This window comes from Oreochromis aureus, linkage group 18, assembly GCF_013358895.1.
Source record: "Oreochromis aureus strain Israel breed Guangdong linkage group 18, ZZ_aureus, whole genome shotgun sequence".
NCBI classification, from domain to species: domain Eukaryota; kingdom Metazoa; phylum Chordata; class Actinopteri; order Cichliformes; family Cichlidae; genus Oreochromis; species Oreochromis aureus.
The window spans coordinates 32,491,644-32,511,230 of NC_052959.1; the positions used below are offsets into that span (position 1 = coordinate 32,491,644).

At 38.9% G+C, this 19,587-nt stretch overlaps 1 protein-coding gene across 1 annotated transcript; it reads right to left on the bottom strand.

Moving 5' to 3' along the window:
* Nucleotides 1–5,487: 5,487 nt before the first annotated feature.
* Nucleotides 5,488–14,222, bottom strand: LOC120434251. Its single transcript, XM_039602005.1, has 3 exons — nt 14,202–14,222; nt 10,905–11,012; nt 5,488–9,872 (listed from the first exon to the last, which is right to left on the bottom strand). Exons 2-3 carry the CDS (start codon nt 11,002–11,004, stop codon nt 6,163–6,165), a joined length of 3,810 nt encoding a protein of 1,269 aa, XP_039457939.1. The 5' UTR covers nt 11,005–11,012; nt 14,202–14,222; the 3' UTR covers nt 5,488–6,162.
* Nucleotides 14,223–19,587: the final 5,365 nt, after the last annotated feature.

A 19,587-nucleotide genomic window follows, 5' to 3' on the forward strand; every position in this document is an offset into this window, starting at 1 on the left:
GGCAGCACAGTTATTTGATTGTTTTGGGCTTGTTCCTGCTTTGTTTGTTCCCCCTGCAAATTTATGTGAATTTGTACACTGTAATATCGCTGTATTACGTAGTGGCTAAGTAGAAGGTTGACTGTTACTAAGTGCATCAGTGTACATAGGTCATCTCTTGTGTTGGAGTGCCCTCTTGTGGCGCTTTTTGGGTAGTGCCTTAGTAAACGTGAACACTGCAAAGAAGTGGTATCAGACTGGTTTGTAGTGGAGGAATTTGTTGCCAGTTTCTTTCATCTTTAATCCGTATTCATGTTGTAATGTGGTAACTTTTGTGGCACAAATACCACAATATGGCAGAAATACCATGTTTTGGCACAAACACTTTGATTTGGTATACTTTAGCTTCTTCACCCCTTTTCAGCAAAATTTTCATTTTTTTCACCCCTTTTCAGCGCAAATTCCAGCTTTTTTGGGCTGTTTTCAGAAAAAAAAAAAACTCTTTTCAGCAGAAACTCTGCTGATTCACCTCTGTTCAGTGCAACTTTCTGCTTCTTTACCTCTTTTCAGCAGAAATTCTGCTGATTCACCTCTTTTCTGCAAAATTTTCATCCTTTTCTCCTCTTATCAGCACAATTCTCAGCAGCTTCTGCTCATTTCAGCAGAGTTGTCCGTCTCTCCACCTGTTCTTGGTCAGAGTGCGTTTAGCTCAGTGAGATGAGTGGCTGCCTTGAGACCAGGAGAGCCAGGTTCGAATCCTGCTCAGAGCAATGTTTTTTTTTCACCACCATACAACTTTTTGCAACTTTTCATCTTTTTCAGCTTTTCAGCAGACAGCTTCAGCGTTAAGGCATCCACACAGCATTTTCGCAGGAAATGCAAACTTTTTCTAGTTTAGTCTGTAACTCCATCAATTTATCTTTCTCTTGCACGTTTAGTTTTTCTTTACTACAGCACTGAGTTATTTCATGAAGTAAATTACTTTCATATTCCCGTTTTTCCCTGTGCATTTCTTTGCAGAATGTTATAGTGAATTCTCTGATTTTGAATTTAATAAATTCCCATTTCTGTATATTACCCACTACTGAGTCATCATTTTTTATATCTGTAATTATATGTCTAATTTTATCACAGTACTTGTCCTTATTCAAAAGGCTGGCATTAAATTTCCAATATCCCCTGCTGCTACGCCTCATCCTTGTTGGTTCTAAGACAAGATCAATGAAACAGTGATCAGATAGGGGTGCTTTGGAGATTTTAGATTGTGAAGTACACCTCAAAATGTCATCGCTCACTAACCAATAGTCAATTCTTGACCTGCTTTCTCCATTAGGTTTAAACCATGAATACTTCCTAACTCCAGGATTCAAACTTCTCCAAATGTCCGTAAAATTATTATCACTAGAAAAGTTCTCAATGATGTCATTCTGTTGCCTCCTTCCTAAGCGAGGAGGCCATCTGTCCATCCACTCATCTGGTGTCATGTTCCAGTCTCCTCCTACAAGGATGTGATCTGTGGGGTACATAACTTTAAACTCTGAAATAACTTTGGTTAGATTTTCCAATAGACTTTTATTTTGGCCCTCATTATTATGTCCATAAAGATTTGTAACAATTAGAAATACACCTTTGCTCTTCAAAACTGCAGTTAACCAATGACCCTCACTATCAGCTTTATATGTTATAATCTCCCCTGGGAACCTATTAAAACAAATCGCCACACCTCCAGATCTGTTAGATCCATGACTGAAAAGAATCTTGTCTCCCCACTGATTAGTCCAAAAGGTGACATCAGCATCCACAGAGTGAGTTTCTTGTAAAAACAGACAGTGACATTTTTGCCCCTTGCAAAATAAAAAAAGTGCCTTTCTCTTAACAACTTCCTTCAAACCCCGAACGTTTAATGAACCAAAAGAAATTCTTGAGTGAACCATAACAAGAATATGCTAAGAAAATAACTAATAAATTTTTCCAAAAAAAAGAAAAGAAAAAATATATAAATACGGGTCTAAATTGTAACACTTGTCACCAACTCAGTGACTAATAATCTTTAACTTGAGGTAGAACTCTTTTGTCCCATTTATAACATTCCACTGTATACAGTCTTACGTAAGGTCTTTCATTCAACGTCACCAATCCTCCGTCCTTCGATACATCCATGAGGACCCCGGAAAAAGGCCCGCTTCCCAGCGCGTCTGGCTTGTTCAATTTGCGGCCACAGCCGCCTCCTCTCTTCCCAGTCCTCCCGCGGCAGTACCTCAGCGAAGTGGAAACCCCCGTTCTTACAGACAGCCGAGTCTTTGGTGCGACGCCAAATCTCCTCTTTCACATGTCTCAGAGCAAACAGAATGATGATATGTCGGACCTTATTCTCCATCTTCTTCCCCACTCTGTGCACCACATCCACAGATTCTTCAAGCTTTGATGACATATCAGGTGCGATCTTGCCAAGGATTCCAACAACCAGCGATCTGACATCTTCATCTTTTTTCTCCTCCAAACCTTTAATTCGGAGGCACCATCTCATTTTGTACCTTTCTTGCTCTCTCACTCTCTCCTTGAGATCGTAGTTATCTTTGGTCAACTGCTCGTTTCGTCTCTCCAACTCTTTAACCTTTTGTTTACATTCTTTCACCTCCTCCGAGTTGAACTGAACAGCTTTGGCTAGGCTAGCTAGCATCGTACTAGCTTGCTTGCATTGCACACTCAGGTCAGCTAGCTGGTCGTCCACTCTTTTTTCAAGGTTTAGAATCGCTTTCAATATAGTAGCATTGGAGACTTCGTCACTTTCACTTATCTCTGCTGACTTAGCTTTCTTCTCTGCAGGTTTCTTACTGGGTGTAGATGGAACCGAATCGATGCTCCGTTCCCTTCTATTCACCAACTACGAAGAAGCAACACCCTGGAAAGAAAAAATGCAAACCAAGTCATAAAATGGCTGTGAAATGAATTGATACCAAGACATGAAGTACCGAGAACCGTTAAAAATCAGACAAGAGATTCCACTGTAACAACGAACATCTGAAAGAAGTGTAGAACAAGTTCTGACATGATTAATCACTGGAACATCTTACCATTCAGCATCGCAGGCCATTGTAAAAGGCCAATTAAATATTTTACAGGAAAATCGCCAAAACCAAAACAATAACAAATGATTTGTCACGTCCAAAACAGAGCTGTGTAATGATAAACCCTGGTTCTATAGCACCCACTTGGCCACACCACCAGCGCTGTTGAAAAGGCTCTGGAAGTCCCTGTATTAAACACGTAAACCTGTGACACAAAAATCACCAAACTCGGACGACCACAGACTGTTTTCCTTCGTGGTGATGAAGGAAAACGCTGGGTTGGCATGTAAAAGGGCATTTATTCCCTTCAAAGACCTGCAGTTCAAAAAAAGCGCCCCTCCGACAGCCAAACCCATCTGTTCTCTGATTGGACTGTTACATTTGTGATTGACATGACATTGACCAATCAGATGAAAGGAAGAAAAGTAGTACTGAAAAGTACTGTTTATAAGGTTTGGGGAAATCTGCAGTCAGCTGAGACTGAAGAAGTCACTTGGATGAGTGACGAAACGTTTCTCCCACAAAACGCTACGTCCAGATGAACAGAATCAACTTTTGGAGATTTACTTTCCTGGATGATTGAGAATGCATCAAGACGAAGAAAAGTAGGGTCAAAATTCGTACTTGCAGGGTTTTGTTTTGGCTAAGTCCACACACAAATCTTTTTCACACATACACAAATTCCTTTTACACATACAAATCCTGATTTACAAGTACAAAATATTTATGACCATACGGTAGTTACACTCGCAGTAGCACAGGAACAGAGCGAGAGAGAAAGAGAGCCAGGGACAACAACGTCACATTAGAAAGGTATAGTAATCATCCACAACTATTTTCAGTTGTGGATGATAAAGGATTCAGAAGGTTTATTCATGCAGGCCTATATGACAGAGAATGTGCATCTTCTTTTTGTTTTATATTTTAATTTATATTTAATTGTGTTGTGGTTTGCAGTGTTTTGTGTTGCTTCACTTTAAATTTGTTTAAAAGGAAAAAGCTGAAAATTTAAATATTTAAAGTTGAAATATAAATAGTTGGTTTTTGTATTATATGATTTATTTATTACATTTTATGTGGAGTGAATAGAAAAAAGTATATTTACGGTGGCCCCTAGAGACAAAGCACGTAAAAACTCAGAAGCACTTACAAACTCCTGCTAGGCGCAGTGTTGAGCTTTTGTTACCTAGTGGCCAGGAAGTACCAACGACCGGATTTGGTGTGTGGTAGTAACAGGTAAATGGTAAATTCTTTTTAATGATTTGAATATATAAATTCAAGGAAGAACATTATATATATAATATATACATTAGGTGAATATGCAGTAGTAGCATGTATGCAGCAAGCAGGTGAATTCTGTACATAAAGTGAATTAAATAAGAATAGATAATCTGACTATTTTACAGAATAGACAGTATAAACATATTTAAAATTAGAGGAATTTGAAATGTACATTGTGCCGATGGGTTTAGAGTGTCTGGAAGAGAGTCCTGTCTCAGTCAATTATAGATGAGGTGAGAGGGCACCTCCTCATCTATAACTTGTGCAATCTACCAGATTGCAAAAGTTGGAACAGTTTGTTGCCAGGATGGGACGGGTCCTTCAGTATCTGCGCTGCTCTAGTCCGGCATCTCCTGGTGTAGGTGCCCTGAAGCGGGGGGAGAGCAACCCTGCAGCAGCGTTCTGCTGTACGGATCACTCTCTGGAGAGCTTTTTGGTCCTTAACACAGCTGTTCCCAAACCACGATGTGATGTTCTGTGTGAGGGTGCTTGACCCAGACCACAAAGTAAAGCAATTTTTCGGCTATGAGCCCAACACGGAACCCGACGTGTTAGCTAGATGTCTCTTTGCCACGGTTTAGAGCCAGGGACCTGGCCGAGATAACAAGAAAGCAAAAACATGCTGAGGGATTGGCTGTGTTAGTTCAGTGAGAGAGTCAAAAACGAATCTGTACACTTATGTCTGCATTTTGATTTTGTTAAATACGAACAAAACGATAGCAGAATTGCTGCCACGTGTCTGGCCAGAAATAGAGTACTAATTTGTTTATTTGTTAGTTCAGTCATTTAAGAGTGAGGAAAGACAATTGTGCTTACTTTTGCAGTTTTGTCTTATTATACAATATTTAAAATAAAGAAAAACACTACATTTTTGGAAATGTTTGTTGATGTTTTCTTGTTTTTTTTTTTGTTCTACTTCAACACTTAAGTGGCCCTCCAATGAGATGACAGTGCCAGCAGCCGCTCCCAGCTCCCCTGAGTTTGAGACCCCTGATAATGAATGAGTTCCTTTTTTTGTTTTTTTGTTTTCTTACAAACTGAAGCTGCAGTATCAGCTGTTTACTCCACAACTGGAAAGATTCTGGAGGATGTAAAAAAAATGTAGAAATATAATATACAGATAGAAAAGATTAGAAATTAAAAACAACTTGAGACAAAATACAGCAGCACATATCCAACAGGATAATTTATTATCACATCTTAATCATAACATTTGAGCTCATCCGTTTTAATAATCAAATTTAAATGGGATTTTAATTGAGCATTTGTAGAAATATTTCTGATTCACATTGAATATATAAATCACAAAAAATCTGTTATAATTTAAAAAGTGTCAACATATTTCACGAGTAAATTCTGCATCAATCCAAACAACCGAATGATGTAAAATTAAGAACAAATCATCCTAATGACAAGAAACTGCCAAATCCCTAATTCAAATTTATTTATCTTTTCGTGTATGTGATTCTAAAGATTCAGTGTGTTAAGTACTATAAGTTTTATTACTACAAGGAGCAGGAAATGTTACTTAGGTTCATCCTTTAAGGATCTGTCTAGAACCAGTGCTACACCTGTCAGAGACTACTAAATGTTTTAGATATGACATGGCATTCACATTAGTTTGGATTTTGATCTATTAAGTAGCTGTGGAAAAATTACAATGAAGGTCTGTTCACACCATGAAAATGGAATTTTAAGTCCTGACATCATGATAACTTTAGTTTGACTTGGAAAAAAGCTTCAATTGTAACATATTTAATTAATCCAGGAGTTTTCTTTTAAATCATTTAATGTCCTCTTAATGCTGCTGACATATCTGTAGACCTTTGTAATATTAACCTGAATATCCAAAGAAATTTAGAACCTTCTTAACAAAACCTTTCTTTTCCTTCTTCTCCTTTCTTTCTTCGGATAATTCCTCCTCCGTTTTTGCAAGTTTGTCTCGTCGGGTTACCTTGGAGATAAGATTTGCCCTCTCCTTCATTGCCTCCAAAGATTTGATTCGAGCCTGGTAACCCTCTTTGGCCTCTGATCTTTCTCCCTCAATCATCATGTCAATGTACTCTGGGGTGGTCAGAGGGTTTGGCCTCAGGCTGATCTCTTGTAGTCGAGTTATACACTGAGCTGACTGATCCATGAGGGACACCATCATGTCCTGAAGGTGAACAATCTCTTCTTCCTGCCTTTCAATCAGTTCCTGAACAGTCATCTTTTCTTTATTAGCTGTTTCATACTTGCGTTTCAGCTCTTGCACTGTCTGCTTCTCTTTCACTTGAACATACTCCCAGCTGTATGTCTGGTTGAAATGCACACTCCAAATGCATTTTCCAGGACAGACAGTGCACATCCCGTCCATATCCATTGATGCACAGCCACGTTTCTCACTATCTTGTGCTATTGCACATGGGTAGTGACATGTTATTGAACATTTCTGGCAGTTGGTGATGAATGCTCCTTTCTCTGTGATTGGTTTTTGGACTGGTTTAATAACATCCACCTCAATCTCAAAGTTTTCATTTGAAGTTATGACTGCTTCATACTCTTTGATCTTTTCTTTGGTTGTCTTAATTTCTTCAAGCTTTGCTAATCCAGTTCTAACTTGTGGCTGCAAACCTTCAATGGCTGTTTCAAGCTGTTTGCGCTCCTTTAAGACTTCTTTGGTCATTAGCAAGCTTTTGGTTTCCATTTTACCCAAAGCAGTGAAGAACTTCTCCATACTCTTGGCTCCCATCTTCCAAAACATTTCATCAAAGCTGGCATCATCTTCATCAAAATCCACTTCACAGTCTTTGTTGCATCTGTTGTCTGCAAATAATGCTGAGTTGTTGAACTTGAAGTGAACCGGAAGCCCAAATTCATTTTTTGGACACGGGACTGCAGAAACGGTTATTGCCTCAAGAACTGGTGGTTCTTTGCCATCAGCAAAAGTCACCAGCATTTCAATGTTCTCTGCAACATCTTTGCCAAAAATGGAGAGCACCGAGTCAAACACATATCTCTGTGTTGCTGTTAGTCGTGCAAGAGAGGCCTGAGTAACAAAACACACTGCATCAATCTCACTGACTCCATTAGGAGAGGTGAAAAGCCTGCGGATTTGCTCTGTGATCTCCTTGTCTCTTGCTACTCCTCTTGTATCTCCAAAACCTGGAGTGTCCACAATGGTCATGGAGAACGGGATTTTAAAGCCTTCCTGGTGCTGGATTTCATACACAGTGACTTCAGATGTCTGACTGTGAGCTTGTGAACTGGTTGGATCCTCATCAACTAACTTAAATCTGAAACCGTCGTTCCACTCGACACCAACAATGTAGTTGATCATTCCATTGATGAGAGTAGACTTTCCTGATCCTGTTGCTCCAAGAAGCATTATTGTACGATTCTGCCTCATGCTTTCTTTGCCAAACATATACCTCCGACATCCATCTATGTCCATATCTTCTTCTTCCAGGGGCAGTTTGTAAACTGAGGGCAGCTTTGAGTTTGTTTTCTTGCTGATATGTTTTAGGTACTCAGCCAGACGTGCAAATTCACGCTTTGTTGTGCAGACATTAACAATGATGCTTTCCTTGCTTCTTCCATCTACACCACAGTCACATCTGATCCTCACTGCATATTGTGTCTCTGACTGAAGCCCTGAAATGATGGCCTTCTCACCTCCTGAAATTGTTTGAGTCCACTTGAGGTCATTTACTGTTGAACTGCTATCTGTTTTTGCGTATTCCACTATGTAACTCAATATCTGGACATCCTCTCCAAGCTCAGCAGGCTTCTCCCAGCTAACTGATATCTCACTTGAATATGGCTGAGCTTGAGGTTTTCCAGGAGGGCCGCATGGTAAGGTTTTAATGGCATCACTGATTACATTAGCTGGTCCGACACCTGCTGAGGTCACTGCTCTGCATCTGAACACATACTCTGTGTTTGGCTTCAGATCTCTCACTGTGACTTCTTCAGCCTTTGCTTCTGTCTTTTGCTGCCATCCATCCTCTCCACTGACACAGTACTCAACAGAGTAGGAGGTGATGTTCTCTGCTCCAAATCTGGGTGGAGAAATCTTCAGTGTCACACTGTTGTGGTTTATGTCAGCTACAGTCACAGTTTCAGGCTTTGAAGGAGGCTCAAAGTTCTCACTGACAGCAAATCCATCTTCATAAAGGTAGATGCTGGAACCTTCCTGTGTCTCATTAGTTAAACCCACTGTCAGGAACTTAATGTCCTTGTTCTCCTTGTTGGCCTCTGCAAAATCACTGAAGAGTTTTGCTTTCTTCCTCATATCATCTGCTACTTCTTTTGAAAGGTACCATTGTTCCTTCTCTACATTGTAAGTATGATAAACGTGAACGTCTGTTTTGGTTGTTTGTTTCAGGTAGTTTGATAAAGCTGAGAGGTACGGTTCATCCTTCCCCAGTGAGGTGAAAACAAAACACAGGCCATGCTCTGCACTGAGAAGTTCCTCGTGTAGACGATTCTGAGATGGGACAGTCTTGGTGTTTTTCATCATGTTGGTGAAAGACTTTAAGATACTGATTTCTCTCTCTTTACAGTCCATCCACTCAGTCAGGTTTTTGCTGTTGAAAGGTGAAGAATGTCTCTTCTTCAGGATCTCGGCGAGTTCAGCCTCCTCTTCTCCTCCTCCTCTGATTGATGGTAGTCTCTTTGCTAACATCCGCTGAAATTCCAGCTTGAACTCTGAACACATTTCTTTAAAACTTTTCAGTTTTTTGCTAATCTGTGGGAACTGTTGGACAGTGGAAGTTCTCAGTGCATCGTTACACCTCATTTCCAGTTCACTGAAGTCCTCCAGGACGCTCTGTGATTCCTGAACTAATCTTATACTTATCTGACGGACGAGTTTAGCAGCACAAGAATCTAAACTGGTCAAAGGTAACAGCCAGACCTTCATTGGTAAAGCCTTTTCGCCATTGGTTCCTAGTAGTGTTGGAAGGCTTTTGTAGACTTCTACAGCTTCCTGAAATGTTGTTGGAGGTTTCTGAAGGCAAAAGTCTCCGTAGAATCTGCAGGAGAATTTCTCAACATTTTTCTTGTCCTTATCTTCCATTTTCAGGGAACCTTCACCCTCTATGGAAAGCAAGGGGATCTTTTTGATCATCACCTTCAAGCTGCCCTGGATGTCTTGATGAGTTTCCTCTTTAGAAACCTCACGGTCAAACACAAAGAAAGCTTGAGCCCCATAAAGGATACCTGTGACTACATGTGTTGCTATTCCTTGCTCAAAAACATAGGGATGTTTTACGTTGCCTCTTCCAAGGTGATTCATTGACAGTTCCTGGAACTTTGTTGTAGTTTTGTAGTTCAGTGTCACTCTGGCCTGGTATTTGGATGTCTTGTGATCATTGAGATATTTGGCTGATCCTCCAACCTCAATCAGTCCCCCCAAGAAACTTGCCTTCAGGGACGCCTCAACATTTAATGCTGAAGATTTGTCCTCAATTGATTCAGATGCCACTATTTCAGATTCAGTGTTAGGTTGTTCTTGTTCTCGTCTATCTTTTTCCAGGTCATTACAGTCCCACAGTGTCATTCCTGTCAAAAAATACAAGTTTTTTTATTTTGGACAGAAGTAACGAAAAATGGTAAGAACATCCATGCTTCTGTGTTTTTCATTGTGGAGGTGCAGAATAATGATTATTTTCTTTGTAGCTTTAACCTGATGGATTGCCTCTTCATTTTTAATAATAAGAAAGTTCTTTTCAAGGTCACCAGAACAAATTACAGATATGAGAATATGATTAAAAATGATCTTTTCAAAAGTCTACCTTTAAAATCAACAAAACTTCACTAAATATATTAACTGAAGTTAATATATTGAACTAAAAATCAAACAAAGACAAGTCGTGAAGATAAATTTCAGTGAGCTAAAAAAAGGCATTTAAAAAGAAAACTGAACTTGTAAAGCTAGCTAAAATAACAATAGTATAGGAAATATCCTTTATTTTTAATATTTGCTGAAGTTTAAAATTTTTACTTTGTAAGTTGCGTGACACGTGCTTATGACACTTTGGGTGTCTCCAAGTCTGGTGAACACATATTGTTCACAGACAGCTGACATTAGTCTGATGTTTTTCCATATTGAACAATTTGATTGATTGATTGATTGGTTGATTGATTGATTGATAATACTTTATTCATCCCAAGGGAAATTGGGTTAAGGCTGCCACATCCCTCCCTCTATACATCCATTTTCCATTTCTACTTATCAGTTCAGTGTTGTATGTCTTATCTGTACACTGTGCTGGAGGACCAACACATAGGGACAGACAACCATTCATGCTTAAACCTGGGGCCAATTTAGAATGACTAGTTAACCTGACATACATGTCTTTGGACATGGAGGTACCTGGAGTACTCAGACAGAACATACACAGACACAGGTAGAAGATGCAAACTCCACATAAAAAGGGCCCGAACTGATTTCAAACCTAGTGCCCTGAGGCTACAGTACTAACCACTGAACCACAGTGGTGCACTCATCAGTTTTCACATTTACTGTATTTTGTAACATTCTTGTTTTCTTTTTATTAAAACAAATGTGTCAAGAACAACATGAATCCTTACCAGGTATGACTAAATCCTGGCGGCAGTCATACAGCATCCCAAGGCTGAAGGGCCGGCCGAGTGTCGCGACCTCCATCGTTCTGCTAGCTTCAGCATCCATCTCTGTATCTAGAGCAGATAATAGAGATAGTTTGGTTTAGATCATTAAGAGTTCAGTTTTCACTCTCCTGTTTTCCAAAATGTTACAGGCAAAAATAGAGACATTCTGTACTTAAGTAGAAGTACAGATACTAGTATTAAAAATACTCCAGTAAAAGTAAAAGTGCTGATTCAGCTTCTTTACTCAAGTACAGGCTCTGAAATGTACTCATAGTAAGAAAGTCAAACTAGCTCCTTAAAGAACATTTTTACCACCTATTTTCATACAAAGCCAACTGAACCATGTGCTATATTATTGTAATAATAAAATAATATTAGTAGATAGAAATAAAAACTTTATTTCAGTCTAAATTTTATTTCTAATAAATGCACTCAGCTTGAATTGGTTAAGTAGAACATGAGCAGAGAAAAAGAAGGAAAATAAAATACATCTCTATTCTCTGTTGCCTCCATTGTAGAGGTGACTTTGCCTCTAAACAGGGAAATGAGTAGGAAAGAGGTTTAAGTGGATTCAGCAGGTGGAGGAACCCTAAAATCAGCTGTAGTGACTCAGCGTGGGGAAAAGAATCATAACTCACAATCATTTCTATTAAGAGCTCCAGTAGATTTTCTTAGTGTGCAGGCTGTGATCAGCTGACCTGCTGCTCTTTGTGGATGTACACAACTAAATTCAACCAGATGTCAGCAGATGTTTCATGAGTTCTCTTGGCTGATTTCCATCCTCTACACTGACAGTACACTGTTTATGCTGTTTATATTAAACAAGCATCATCAGCTAAAAATCAAATGAACACACAATGCCACACTTGATGTAACCTAACTCTGACCATGAAACCACCAGTCACACACTGTTCTTTACTTTAAATCCAGTACAGCAACCTAACCTGTTATCCTGCACTAACCTGCAGAGGATTTTCATGCAACCTTTAAATGACACAGTTAGTCTGCCTCAGTTTTTTATATGAAATATATATGTAATATGAAAAAAACACATTGGGTCTGTACATGTTACATTATCTGATTTAAAAACACGAGGACTTACATGTAATCTTTACATATTCAGTTTATCAAACACCACTGAGCAGTCCTTATCTTTGAATCTAAGCTCTCTTCTTCTTCTCCTGTCCTGTCTTCCTTATCTTTCTCCATCTCTGAGTGAAGTTAGCTCTTTCTTTTCTCTCCCTGTGAAATACAGCAGCTGGACCTGACCTTTAGCAACACACTGACACAAACAGCTTGTGTGTTTGCTGGTGTTTGTTGAGCTGACAGAAACGCTGCATTTCAAACTACCTGCCACAGGGACAAGACGTCACTACCTTTATGCTCGGTCGTCTTCAGTGGGGGTAGCTATGCTGACATAACTTAAGCAACTTACTGACACTTGCAGTTCTTCTGGTGTTGTGAAAAAAAATAAATTAAACAAAAACACCAGCCCACTTTAACACTCCCCACCACCGACCCATATGGCACACGGTTTGGAGTCTTTCATTTCTTTTTATGCAACATGTCCTGGTGATTAATATGTAAACAGGATTGACATTAATGTGTTACTGTTTAGGCTTAAATGGGTTGACGTTTGAAGGCTTGGATAAATCCGTCAAACCGAAATTAATGGGCCTGTTTTGAAAAAGTAAGGAGTAAATAGGGAGTCAAAGTAAAAAGTTGTCAGAAAAAATAACTAAAATTCTACTTAAGTATAGTAACAAAGTATTTTAAAAAAAAAAAAAAAAAAAACCAAAATAGCAAAGCCATCCAAATGAAACCGTTTGAGCTTTTCAGAGGTGAAGCACTGAGTCTGCATGTGGTCTTTTAGGTATTTTATTAAAAAAAAGGACCAGATTCTCTGTGCTGTGTTTGACCTTCTACTCTCATTATTTGATAGTGATAAGGATTGTGATTCTGATTGATTTGGTTACTGTAAAAAAAGAGACCCTGTGCTCGGCTAGAACAGTGTTGCCTCTGCTGTAAAATATATTTATAGTTATTTATATAACTTACATAAGGTTTATTTTCTGATAAACCTCAGTCTGTAAAATCAATCACATTATGTTCCTAAATGTAATTATTGTAAAGGTTACATTAAACACGTGTAACTATTAGTTACTGTTCATGTATTTTCTGAGATATTTGATTAAAACAGGATATTTGCTGTACTTATTTACATGGGTGGAGAAGCAATTTGCAGGAATTGCAGTTCTTGTCAGTCAGTTTAGAAATATTAACAATACATTTCATAATCACTGATGTAGGTATTGGAACATTCTTTACTTTTCCAATTGCCCCAGAAAAAGATAGTGAATGAAAATACGTCATATTTTATGCTACGATTCCTCAATTCTGAACTACAAAAAATCCATAATATCCATAAGTAGTTTATTTTTTCTACAGCTGACACCAGTCATCAAATATAATAATCCTCCTGTACATTTCTCTTGACTGCCTGATTTGACTGCCTGCCATACGTCAGTCTTTAGAGCACAGAGTGAAGATCACAATGTTTTCACACTGATCCAAACACAAGGAGGTATTCAATGTGAACTCACACTGAATAGTGGTGAATTGAAAAATAAACCAATGTCTTAAGATTTGAAATGCTCACCTACTTCAAAGTTCCAATGATCAGAGAAGATACTAATGTGCATGTGCAGGACCCAAATGAGAGAGTAAGAGTGACAGAACTCACAGCACAGGACAGTACAGCACCCAGCTAGTGTACATAATGAACACACTAGAGTCATGGTGTATTTCAGTCTCCCAGAAAAACATTTGGGTTCATTGATGAATTAATAATTAGCCTGGCATGAAGAAGATGGAGAATCATTTAAATACTGAACCGTACCTAACTACTCCATAACAAACAAAAACAGATGTAAAAGCAAGTTGTGCTTTAAACATGTAAAATGTTAAATAAATAAATAACTTAAGATACACTTTAATAATTTCAATATAAAGCTCTCATGCACATTTCTTTATTAGATTTAATCCTTACCTTCATCAAAACCAATTGAAACTTTCAGGAAACACTAAAACGATGCATATTTAAGTAAGAACCAAAACATGAGATGTAAGCACCGGGTTACACAGCATTGCCCTGTGACCTTTGTGAAATGACTTACATGATGACAGAATTTAGCAAAGATCCACAGCAGTGCGTACAGGAGAATATTAGAAAGACAGAGAGAGCATCAGTGTACTTACAGCAGGAATGTTTGAGTGTCCTCGGGAATGCTGCAGTTCCACACACTATATCCTCTTTCACAGGGACCGCCCCCACATCTTTATTCAGGGGGCAGGACAGAAAAATCACATGACTTGCTGACTGTACAAAGAGAAAATACAGCTTCTGTGTATGATATAATATGTTTGAACTTTATGAGCATTTTCTGTAAACTGAAGGTGTGCAGTATGCTCAGACAAAACTAAAATGTGAGTTTGTAACTTGTTGGAAAACAACATGGTTTGGGTGTGGATTCTCTAACTAAGAAGCAAATGTTTGCATTATTGAACATTCATCAATTATTTCTCCACAGGTTCAATGTGCAGTATGACAACTGCGAAAACAAGATTTATTTTTACATTTGCTATAAACATGACGGAGGAAAATGAAGCAGTTTCTTTCATTTTCTGTCAAACCCACTTTTAACGAGGGTTTTGTGGTTTTTAATCTTAAGTTCTGTTGTTGTTAAATATCTTCATTTTGTTTCTTAGTTTGCTTATGGCTTATTTTTTTCACTTTTCCATCTTTCTGCTTAGTTTATTCTTGAAAGTTTAAACTTTTCGTAATTACAGTTAATTTCCTGAGTTTGTTTTCCTGCCCTCTTGTTCTCTGTGTCGAGTCCACTTTTCTGTTCCCATATTTTGTTACTTCCTGCTTCATTTTATTAGTCTTTTGTCTCTTGTGCTTTCTATTTAGTTTTCCATCCCTTGCCTCATTTCTCAGTTAGGTTCAGTCCTCCCGGATGGTTCCTCTCCAGTTTTGTCTTCACTCACAGTTTTGTGCTCCCTTGTTGTGTTTTCTCCTAGAAAAACACAAAAAGGTAGTCCAGTGTTCCTCCCCTAACCCCAACCAGCTGCCTGAGCCTGGTTTCTTCCTGTTAAAAGGGAATTTTTCCTTTTTCCACCAAAGCACGTGCTCAAAAGGCTCATATGATTGTTTTTTCCTCTGTTTTCTTTGCATTGTTACAATATAAAGCCTGAGGCAACTGTTGTTGTGATTTGGTGCTGAAAAATAAAACTGAATTGGAAATTTAAAAGCACTTCTAGTATTTCAGTTCCTGCTTTCAGCACTGTCATTGTTTTTAAATGAAATTATTTTAAAATTATTTTTATATTTTTAAAGTTGTTTTGAGGTCATTTGCAAAACAGCCATTTATGACACTTTCAGGTTTAAGTGCATTACTGGCGGAGTGTACCTGAAACAGGGACTTTGTGCTAAAGTCAGTCTAACATTTAGTAATTATTTGCGCAGTCTGTTACACCTCGTATGTAAACTTCTCCCTGTGATTTGTTTAAATAGCCTTAGAAAGCCACAGCTAGTCAATGAACCCTGGTTCTTAAACATGAAACAACACCTGTGCATGAGGAACATTTCCATCACCTTTCAATATCTTTTTACAATATTTTAATCATTTACATAGTAAATTTAATTATGATTAACAAAACTCAGCATATCCATGGTTTTATACGTAGTTTATGGACAGTGTAAGTAAGTCCTTTATATGTTTATGCAAAGTGAGTTTTTAACTCGTGCAACTCTCACTACATGTAAAGCTTGTTTCCTGAGAGTGAGACACATAATCCAACAGTGAATAATAACAATGTTTGTAGGTATACATTAACTTAATATTACAATTTTATGTGTCAACAGATAACAAAGTTTGATGACTTTTAGAAAAATTTGTATGCTGAGAAAAATTTGGTCTTTTCAAGGCACCAAAGTGCATCAACAAACACAGTGATTTTATTATTATTATTATTATTATTATTATTGTTATTAATATTATTATTATTAGAGTTAGTGGTCGGTTTCTGGCCTCTAGTTTTTGGGTTTAGACCCAAAGACAGGAGAATAGCACAAACCCACTCAAGGCAGCAGTAAACTGTTTTGTGAAATACAATTATTTTGTCATTGGAGTATGATTGAGTAATAACAACCTTGAGCACACGTTTAAACTTGTATTCATTCTTACATGTGCTTAAAATCTTGCAGCTGCTGCATCTACAGCAGTGCATATGTGGCTTTAGTTGGTTCTCACTGATGCTGCTGCCCACCTGCTGGCAGAGGCTGCGGCAACCTGCTGGAAGTTACACACTGACTGTGGATCAGAGTCAAACTACCCCCACTTACCATACTTAGAAAAAAAGAACTAGTGTATAACCAAGTGTGGAAACTGTTTACCCAGTGAAATGTTACCATTTTTAGAGCAGAAACAGACTCGATAAAGGGATTCTGACTGAAAAACAAACTGTTTTTATGACATTTTGTCTTATTTTTATGTTTCAATTGAAAAGTCTTGTCACATCTCAAAACAAATGAAAACAAACAAAAAATGACCAAAGTTCTCCTCCAACAGCAGGTCCAGTGTCTACTCTGATTATCAACTTGCCAATAACAAATGACTAATCAGTCTCCAAGTGAGGAAATCAAGTTGAAATTCAATAGTCAGTGTAGTGTGTCACAGCCTTATCCGTGCTTTGACATTTGACCATACTGTTATGTTCATTTCTCAGGGACAGCTGTAATTTTCCTGGGTTGATTTGACCCAGAAACCCTCCAAAATTTAAATAAACACTATTTATATTTCATTATTACCTCAATTACTAACTATTTCAATCAATATTTAGTGCAATGGTGTTCTGTACTTCTCACAGATCAATTATTAATTGAGCATATATCACTTGTTTTCCATAAAACAATGTATATTAAAAATTTTTTAATGTACATTGGAAAGTCCTACATATAGGATTGTCATGGTGCACTTTTACCATTTCTCTCTACTCCCGTGTTTGTTTTCTCTGTCTCCTTCTTGGTCTGTATGCTTGTTGGTCTGACCTAACCTTCAGTCTTTGCCAGAGTGTTGTCTAACCATGTTAGCAATCACCTTGTCAGCTCTGTAAGGTACTCTGTTTTTCTTCATAAAGATGCCTCACTCATCTTCCCCTTATTTAACGATGTGCCAGTGGAGAGAGTGTTTGTGTGGCTAAAAAGGGGGAATTAGTTTCTGGAAATGCTGGAAACTTGCCTCTGTTGTTGGAGGTGATTCCAAGAGTGTTTCAGTGGATTTTTTGTGGATTTTAGCTTACAGAGTATTTTACAATGTTAAGAGGTAGCTAGTTAACTATGACAAGGAATTGTTTTTGACCAAGGTCATGAGAAAAAAAAACATGTAAATAATGATAATGATGAATGTTTGAAGATTGACAATCAGCTGAGTTAATTCCTGGTGACCAGGTGTGGTATTTCATTGAAGACATTAAGCAAGTCATCCTAGAGCCACTGCCCGAACGTCCTCTGGTCATCATTTCTGCATCTTGACTCGAATTTAGGCAAAGTACTCCAAAAAAACCTGAATGATGATTTTCAACAGTAATAGCATAAGTAATATAAGTCTTTCAATCAGTTACTTTTTTTTACTTCTATTTTTTTTTCAGTCATGTTGTTAAACTGAATCATGTTCACTAGCCTAACATAAATTCGCATTTCCACAAGAGACTTTTCTCATTACCGTTATAAATGAAAATGCCCAGATTCCTAAAATGTTTTGTTTCAGAGACAAGAATTTGTTGCTATGAAAATATGTTTCTTAACTGTATTTTTGTCAATAATTTTTAATAACAATAAAATACATTTAAAATTTGAGCTCTACTCTTGTATGTCAGTAATGAGACTTACTCGATTTGAAATATTATTTAAAATGTGTATAAATCATTAATTTTAACAAACTGTTGTTCATTTAATATGTTTGTGAATTTGTGTAAATCTAAAAAAAACCTTAAAAAAAATTGTTTGAGCGATGAACCGGACACCGCGTTAAGGTGCCTGATGCCTCTTTTTCACTAATCCAGTGATGCGAGTAGGCGAGCCCGAGCGGGCACCTGTCAGACTGTGACGCAACTGAAACAGAAACTTCCCATGGAGCAGAAGGGCAAAAGCTGAGTTGATCTCGATTTTAAGCATGAATACAAACCGTGAAAGTGGGGCCTCACGATCCTTCTGACTTTTTGGGTTTTAGGCAGGAGGTGTCAAAAAGGTTACCACAGGGATAACTGGCTTGGGCCGGCCAAGCATTCATAGTGACGTCGCTTTTTGATCCTTCAGTGTCAGCTCTTCCTATCATCGTGAAGCAGAATTCACCAAGCGTTGGATTGTTCACCCACTAATAGGGAACGTGAGCTGAATGGTTAAAATTTTATTTGTGAAGAAGTTCAGGAAGTCATTACTAGTTAACGCTAAAGAAAAAGTTGGATCAACAGAGCTCTGACTTTTTCTCAGCTTGGCTACAGTGCTGAAGAGAAACCTGGGGTTGTTCTGATTTTCTTCAGTCAGTGATGAGTAGTTAGATGTTCTAGCTTTATGGAGGCCTTTTTTTAAATAAAGCAACAAACTATTTCTCCATGCTAAATGATGATCTTCTAAATTTGCTTGCCTCCACCCCGGGGGAAATGGTAACATCTCCTGGGTCTAGGTGCGGTTTCCCCCTCTGGGGGCGAGGGTATCTGGACCTGGGGTATACAGTATGTTTGGGTTTGGGGAGTGTGACTGTGTGTACAGTGTCCATTTGTGTCTGTCTTCACGTTGGGTGAGTGCTGAGTATTTGTATATATGTGCATGAGGGTGGGAATGCACGTTTGTGTCTGTGTGTGCCTGTTTGTCTGTGTCTATATGTCAGGTGGGGTCTCCACCTCTCTGGGAACATCTCAGGCCCTCCAAAGTATGGAGGCCTATCTCCCCTCACCACACTCCCTGCCGGTGGTTGATGCCTCCAGGCGTCGGTGCGTTGGTGGTTCTAGGTGTCCGGGCTGGGTGCTCATTTATGTACCGGCTCACTCCCGGTGGCTCCGGTGGCTCCCGTGCCTCGGTCAGGCCTCCTCCAAGTGGTGGGGGGCCCTCAGGCCTCTGGGCCTGCGGCTCGGTTTACTCTGGCACAGAAGACTGCCGGCAGAGCCCGCGGCCACATCACTGCAGCCCACTCTGGCTTCTGCTCCCTGGCTCCTGGGTGATCCCTCGTCAGCTCTTCCCAGGAGGGTGGCACAGATGCCCCTCCGGTGGTCCTCCTTGGGCTCTCGCACTCTGGGGCCTCTGGATGTCTGGAGCCTGGATCTCCTCTATGCCTGCTTCATGCCCTGGGGGACGGGTCTATGGCTCTCTACATACTCTAGCAGATTGTTACATGGAGAAACCTTTTGAATATAAGTGTGCTCATCCACACAGGTGTGCACACAGGTGTGCACACAGGTGTACACATGGGTGTTCACTGTTCGTAGACACAAACCACACCTTTCTTGGCTGCTACTTCAAAGCACATTGTGCTCTGTTGGTCCTGCGTGCTGCACCACAACATTCAATATTTAGTATTTACTGCTG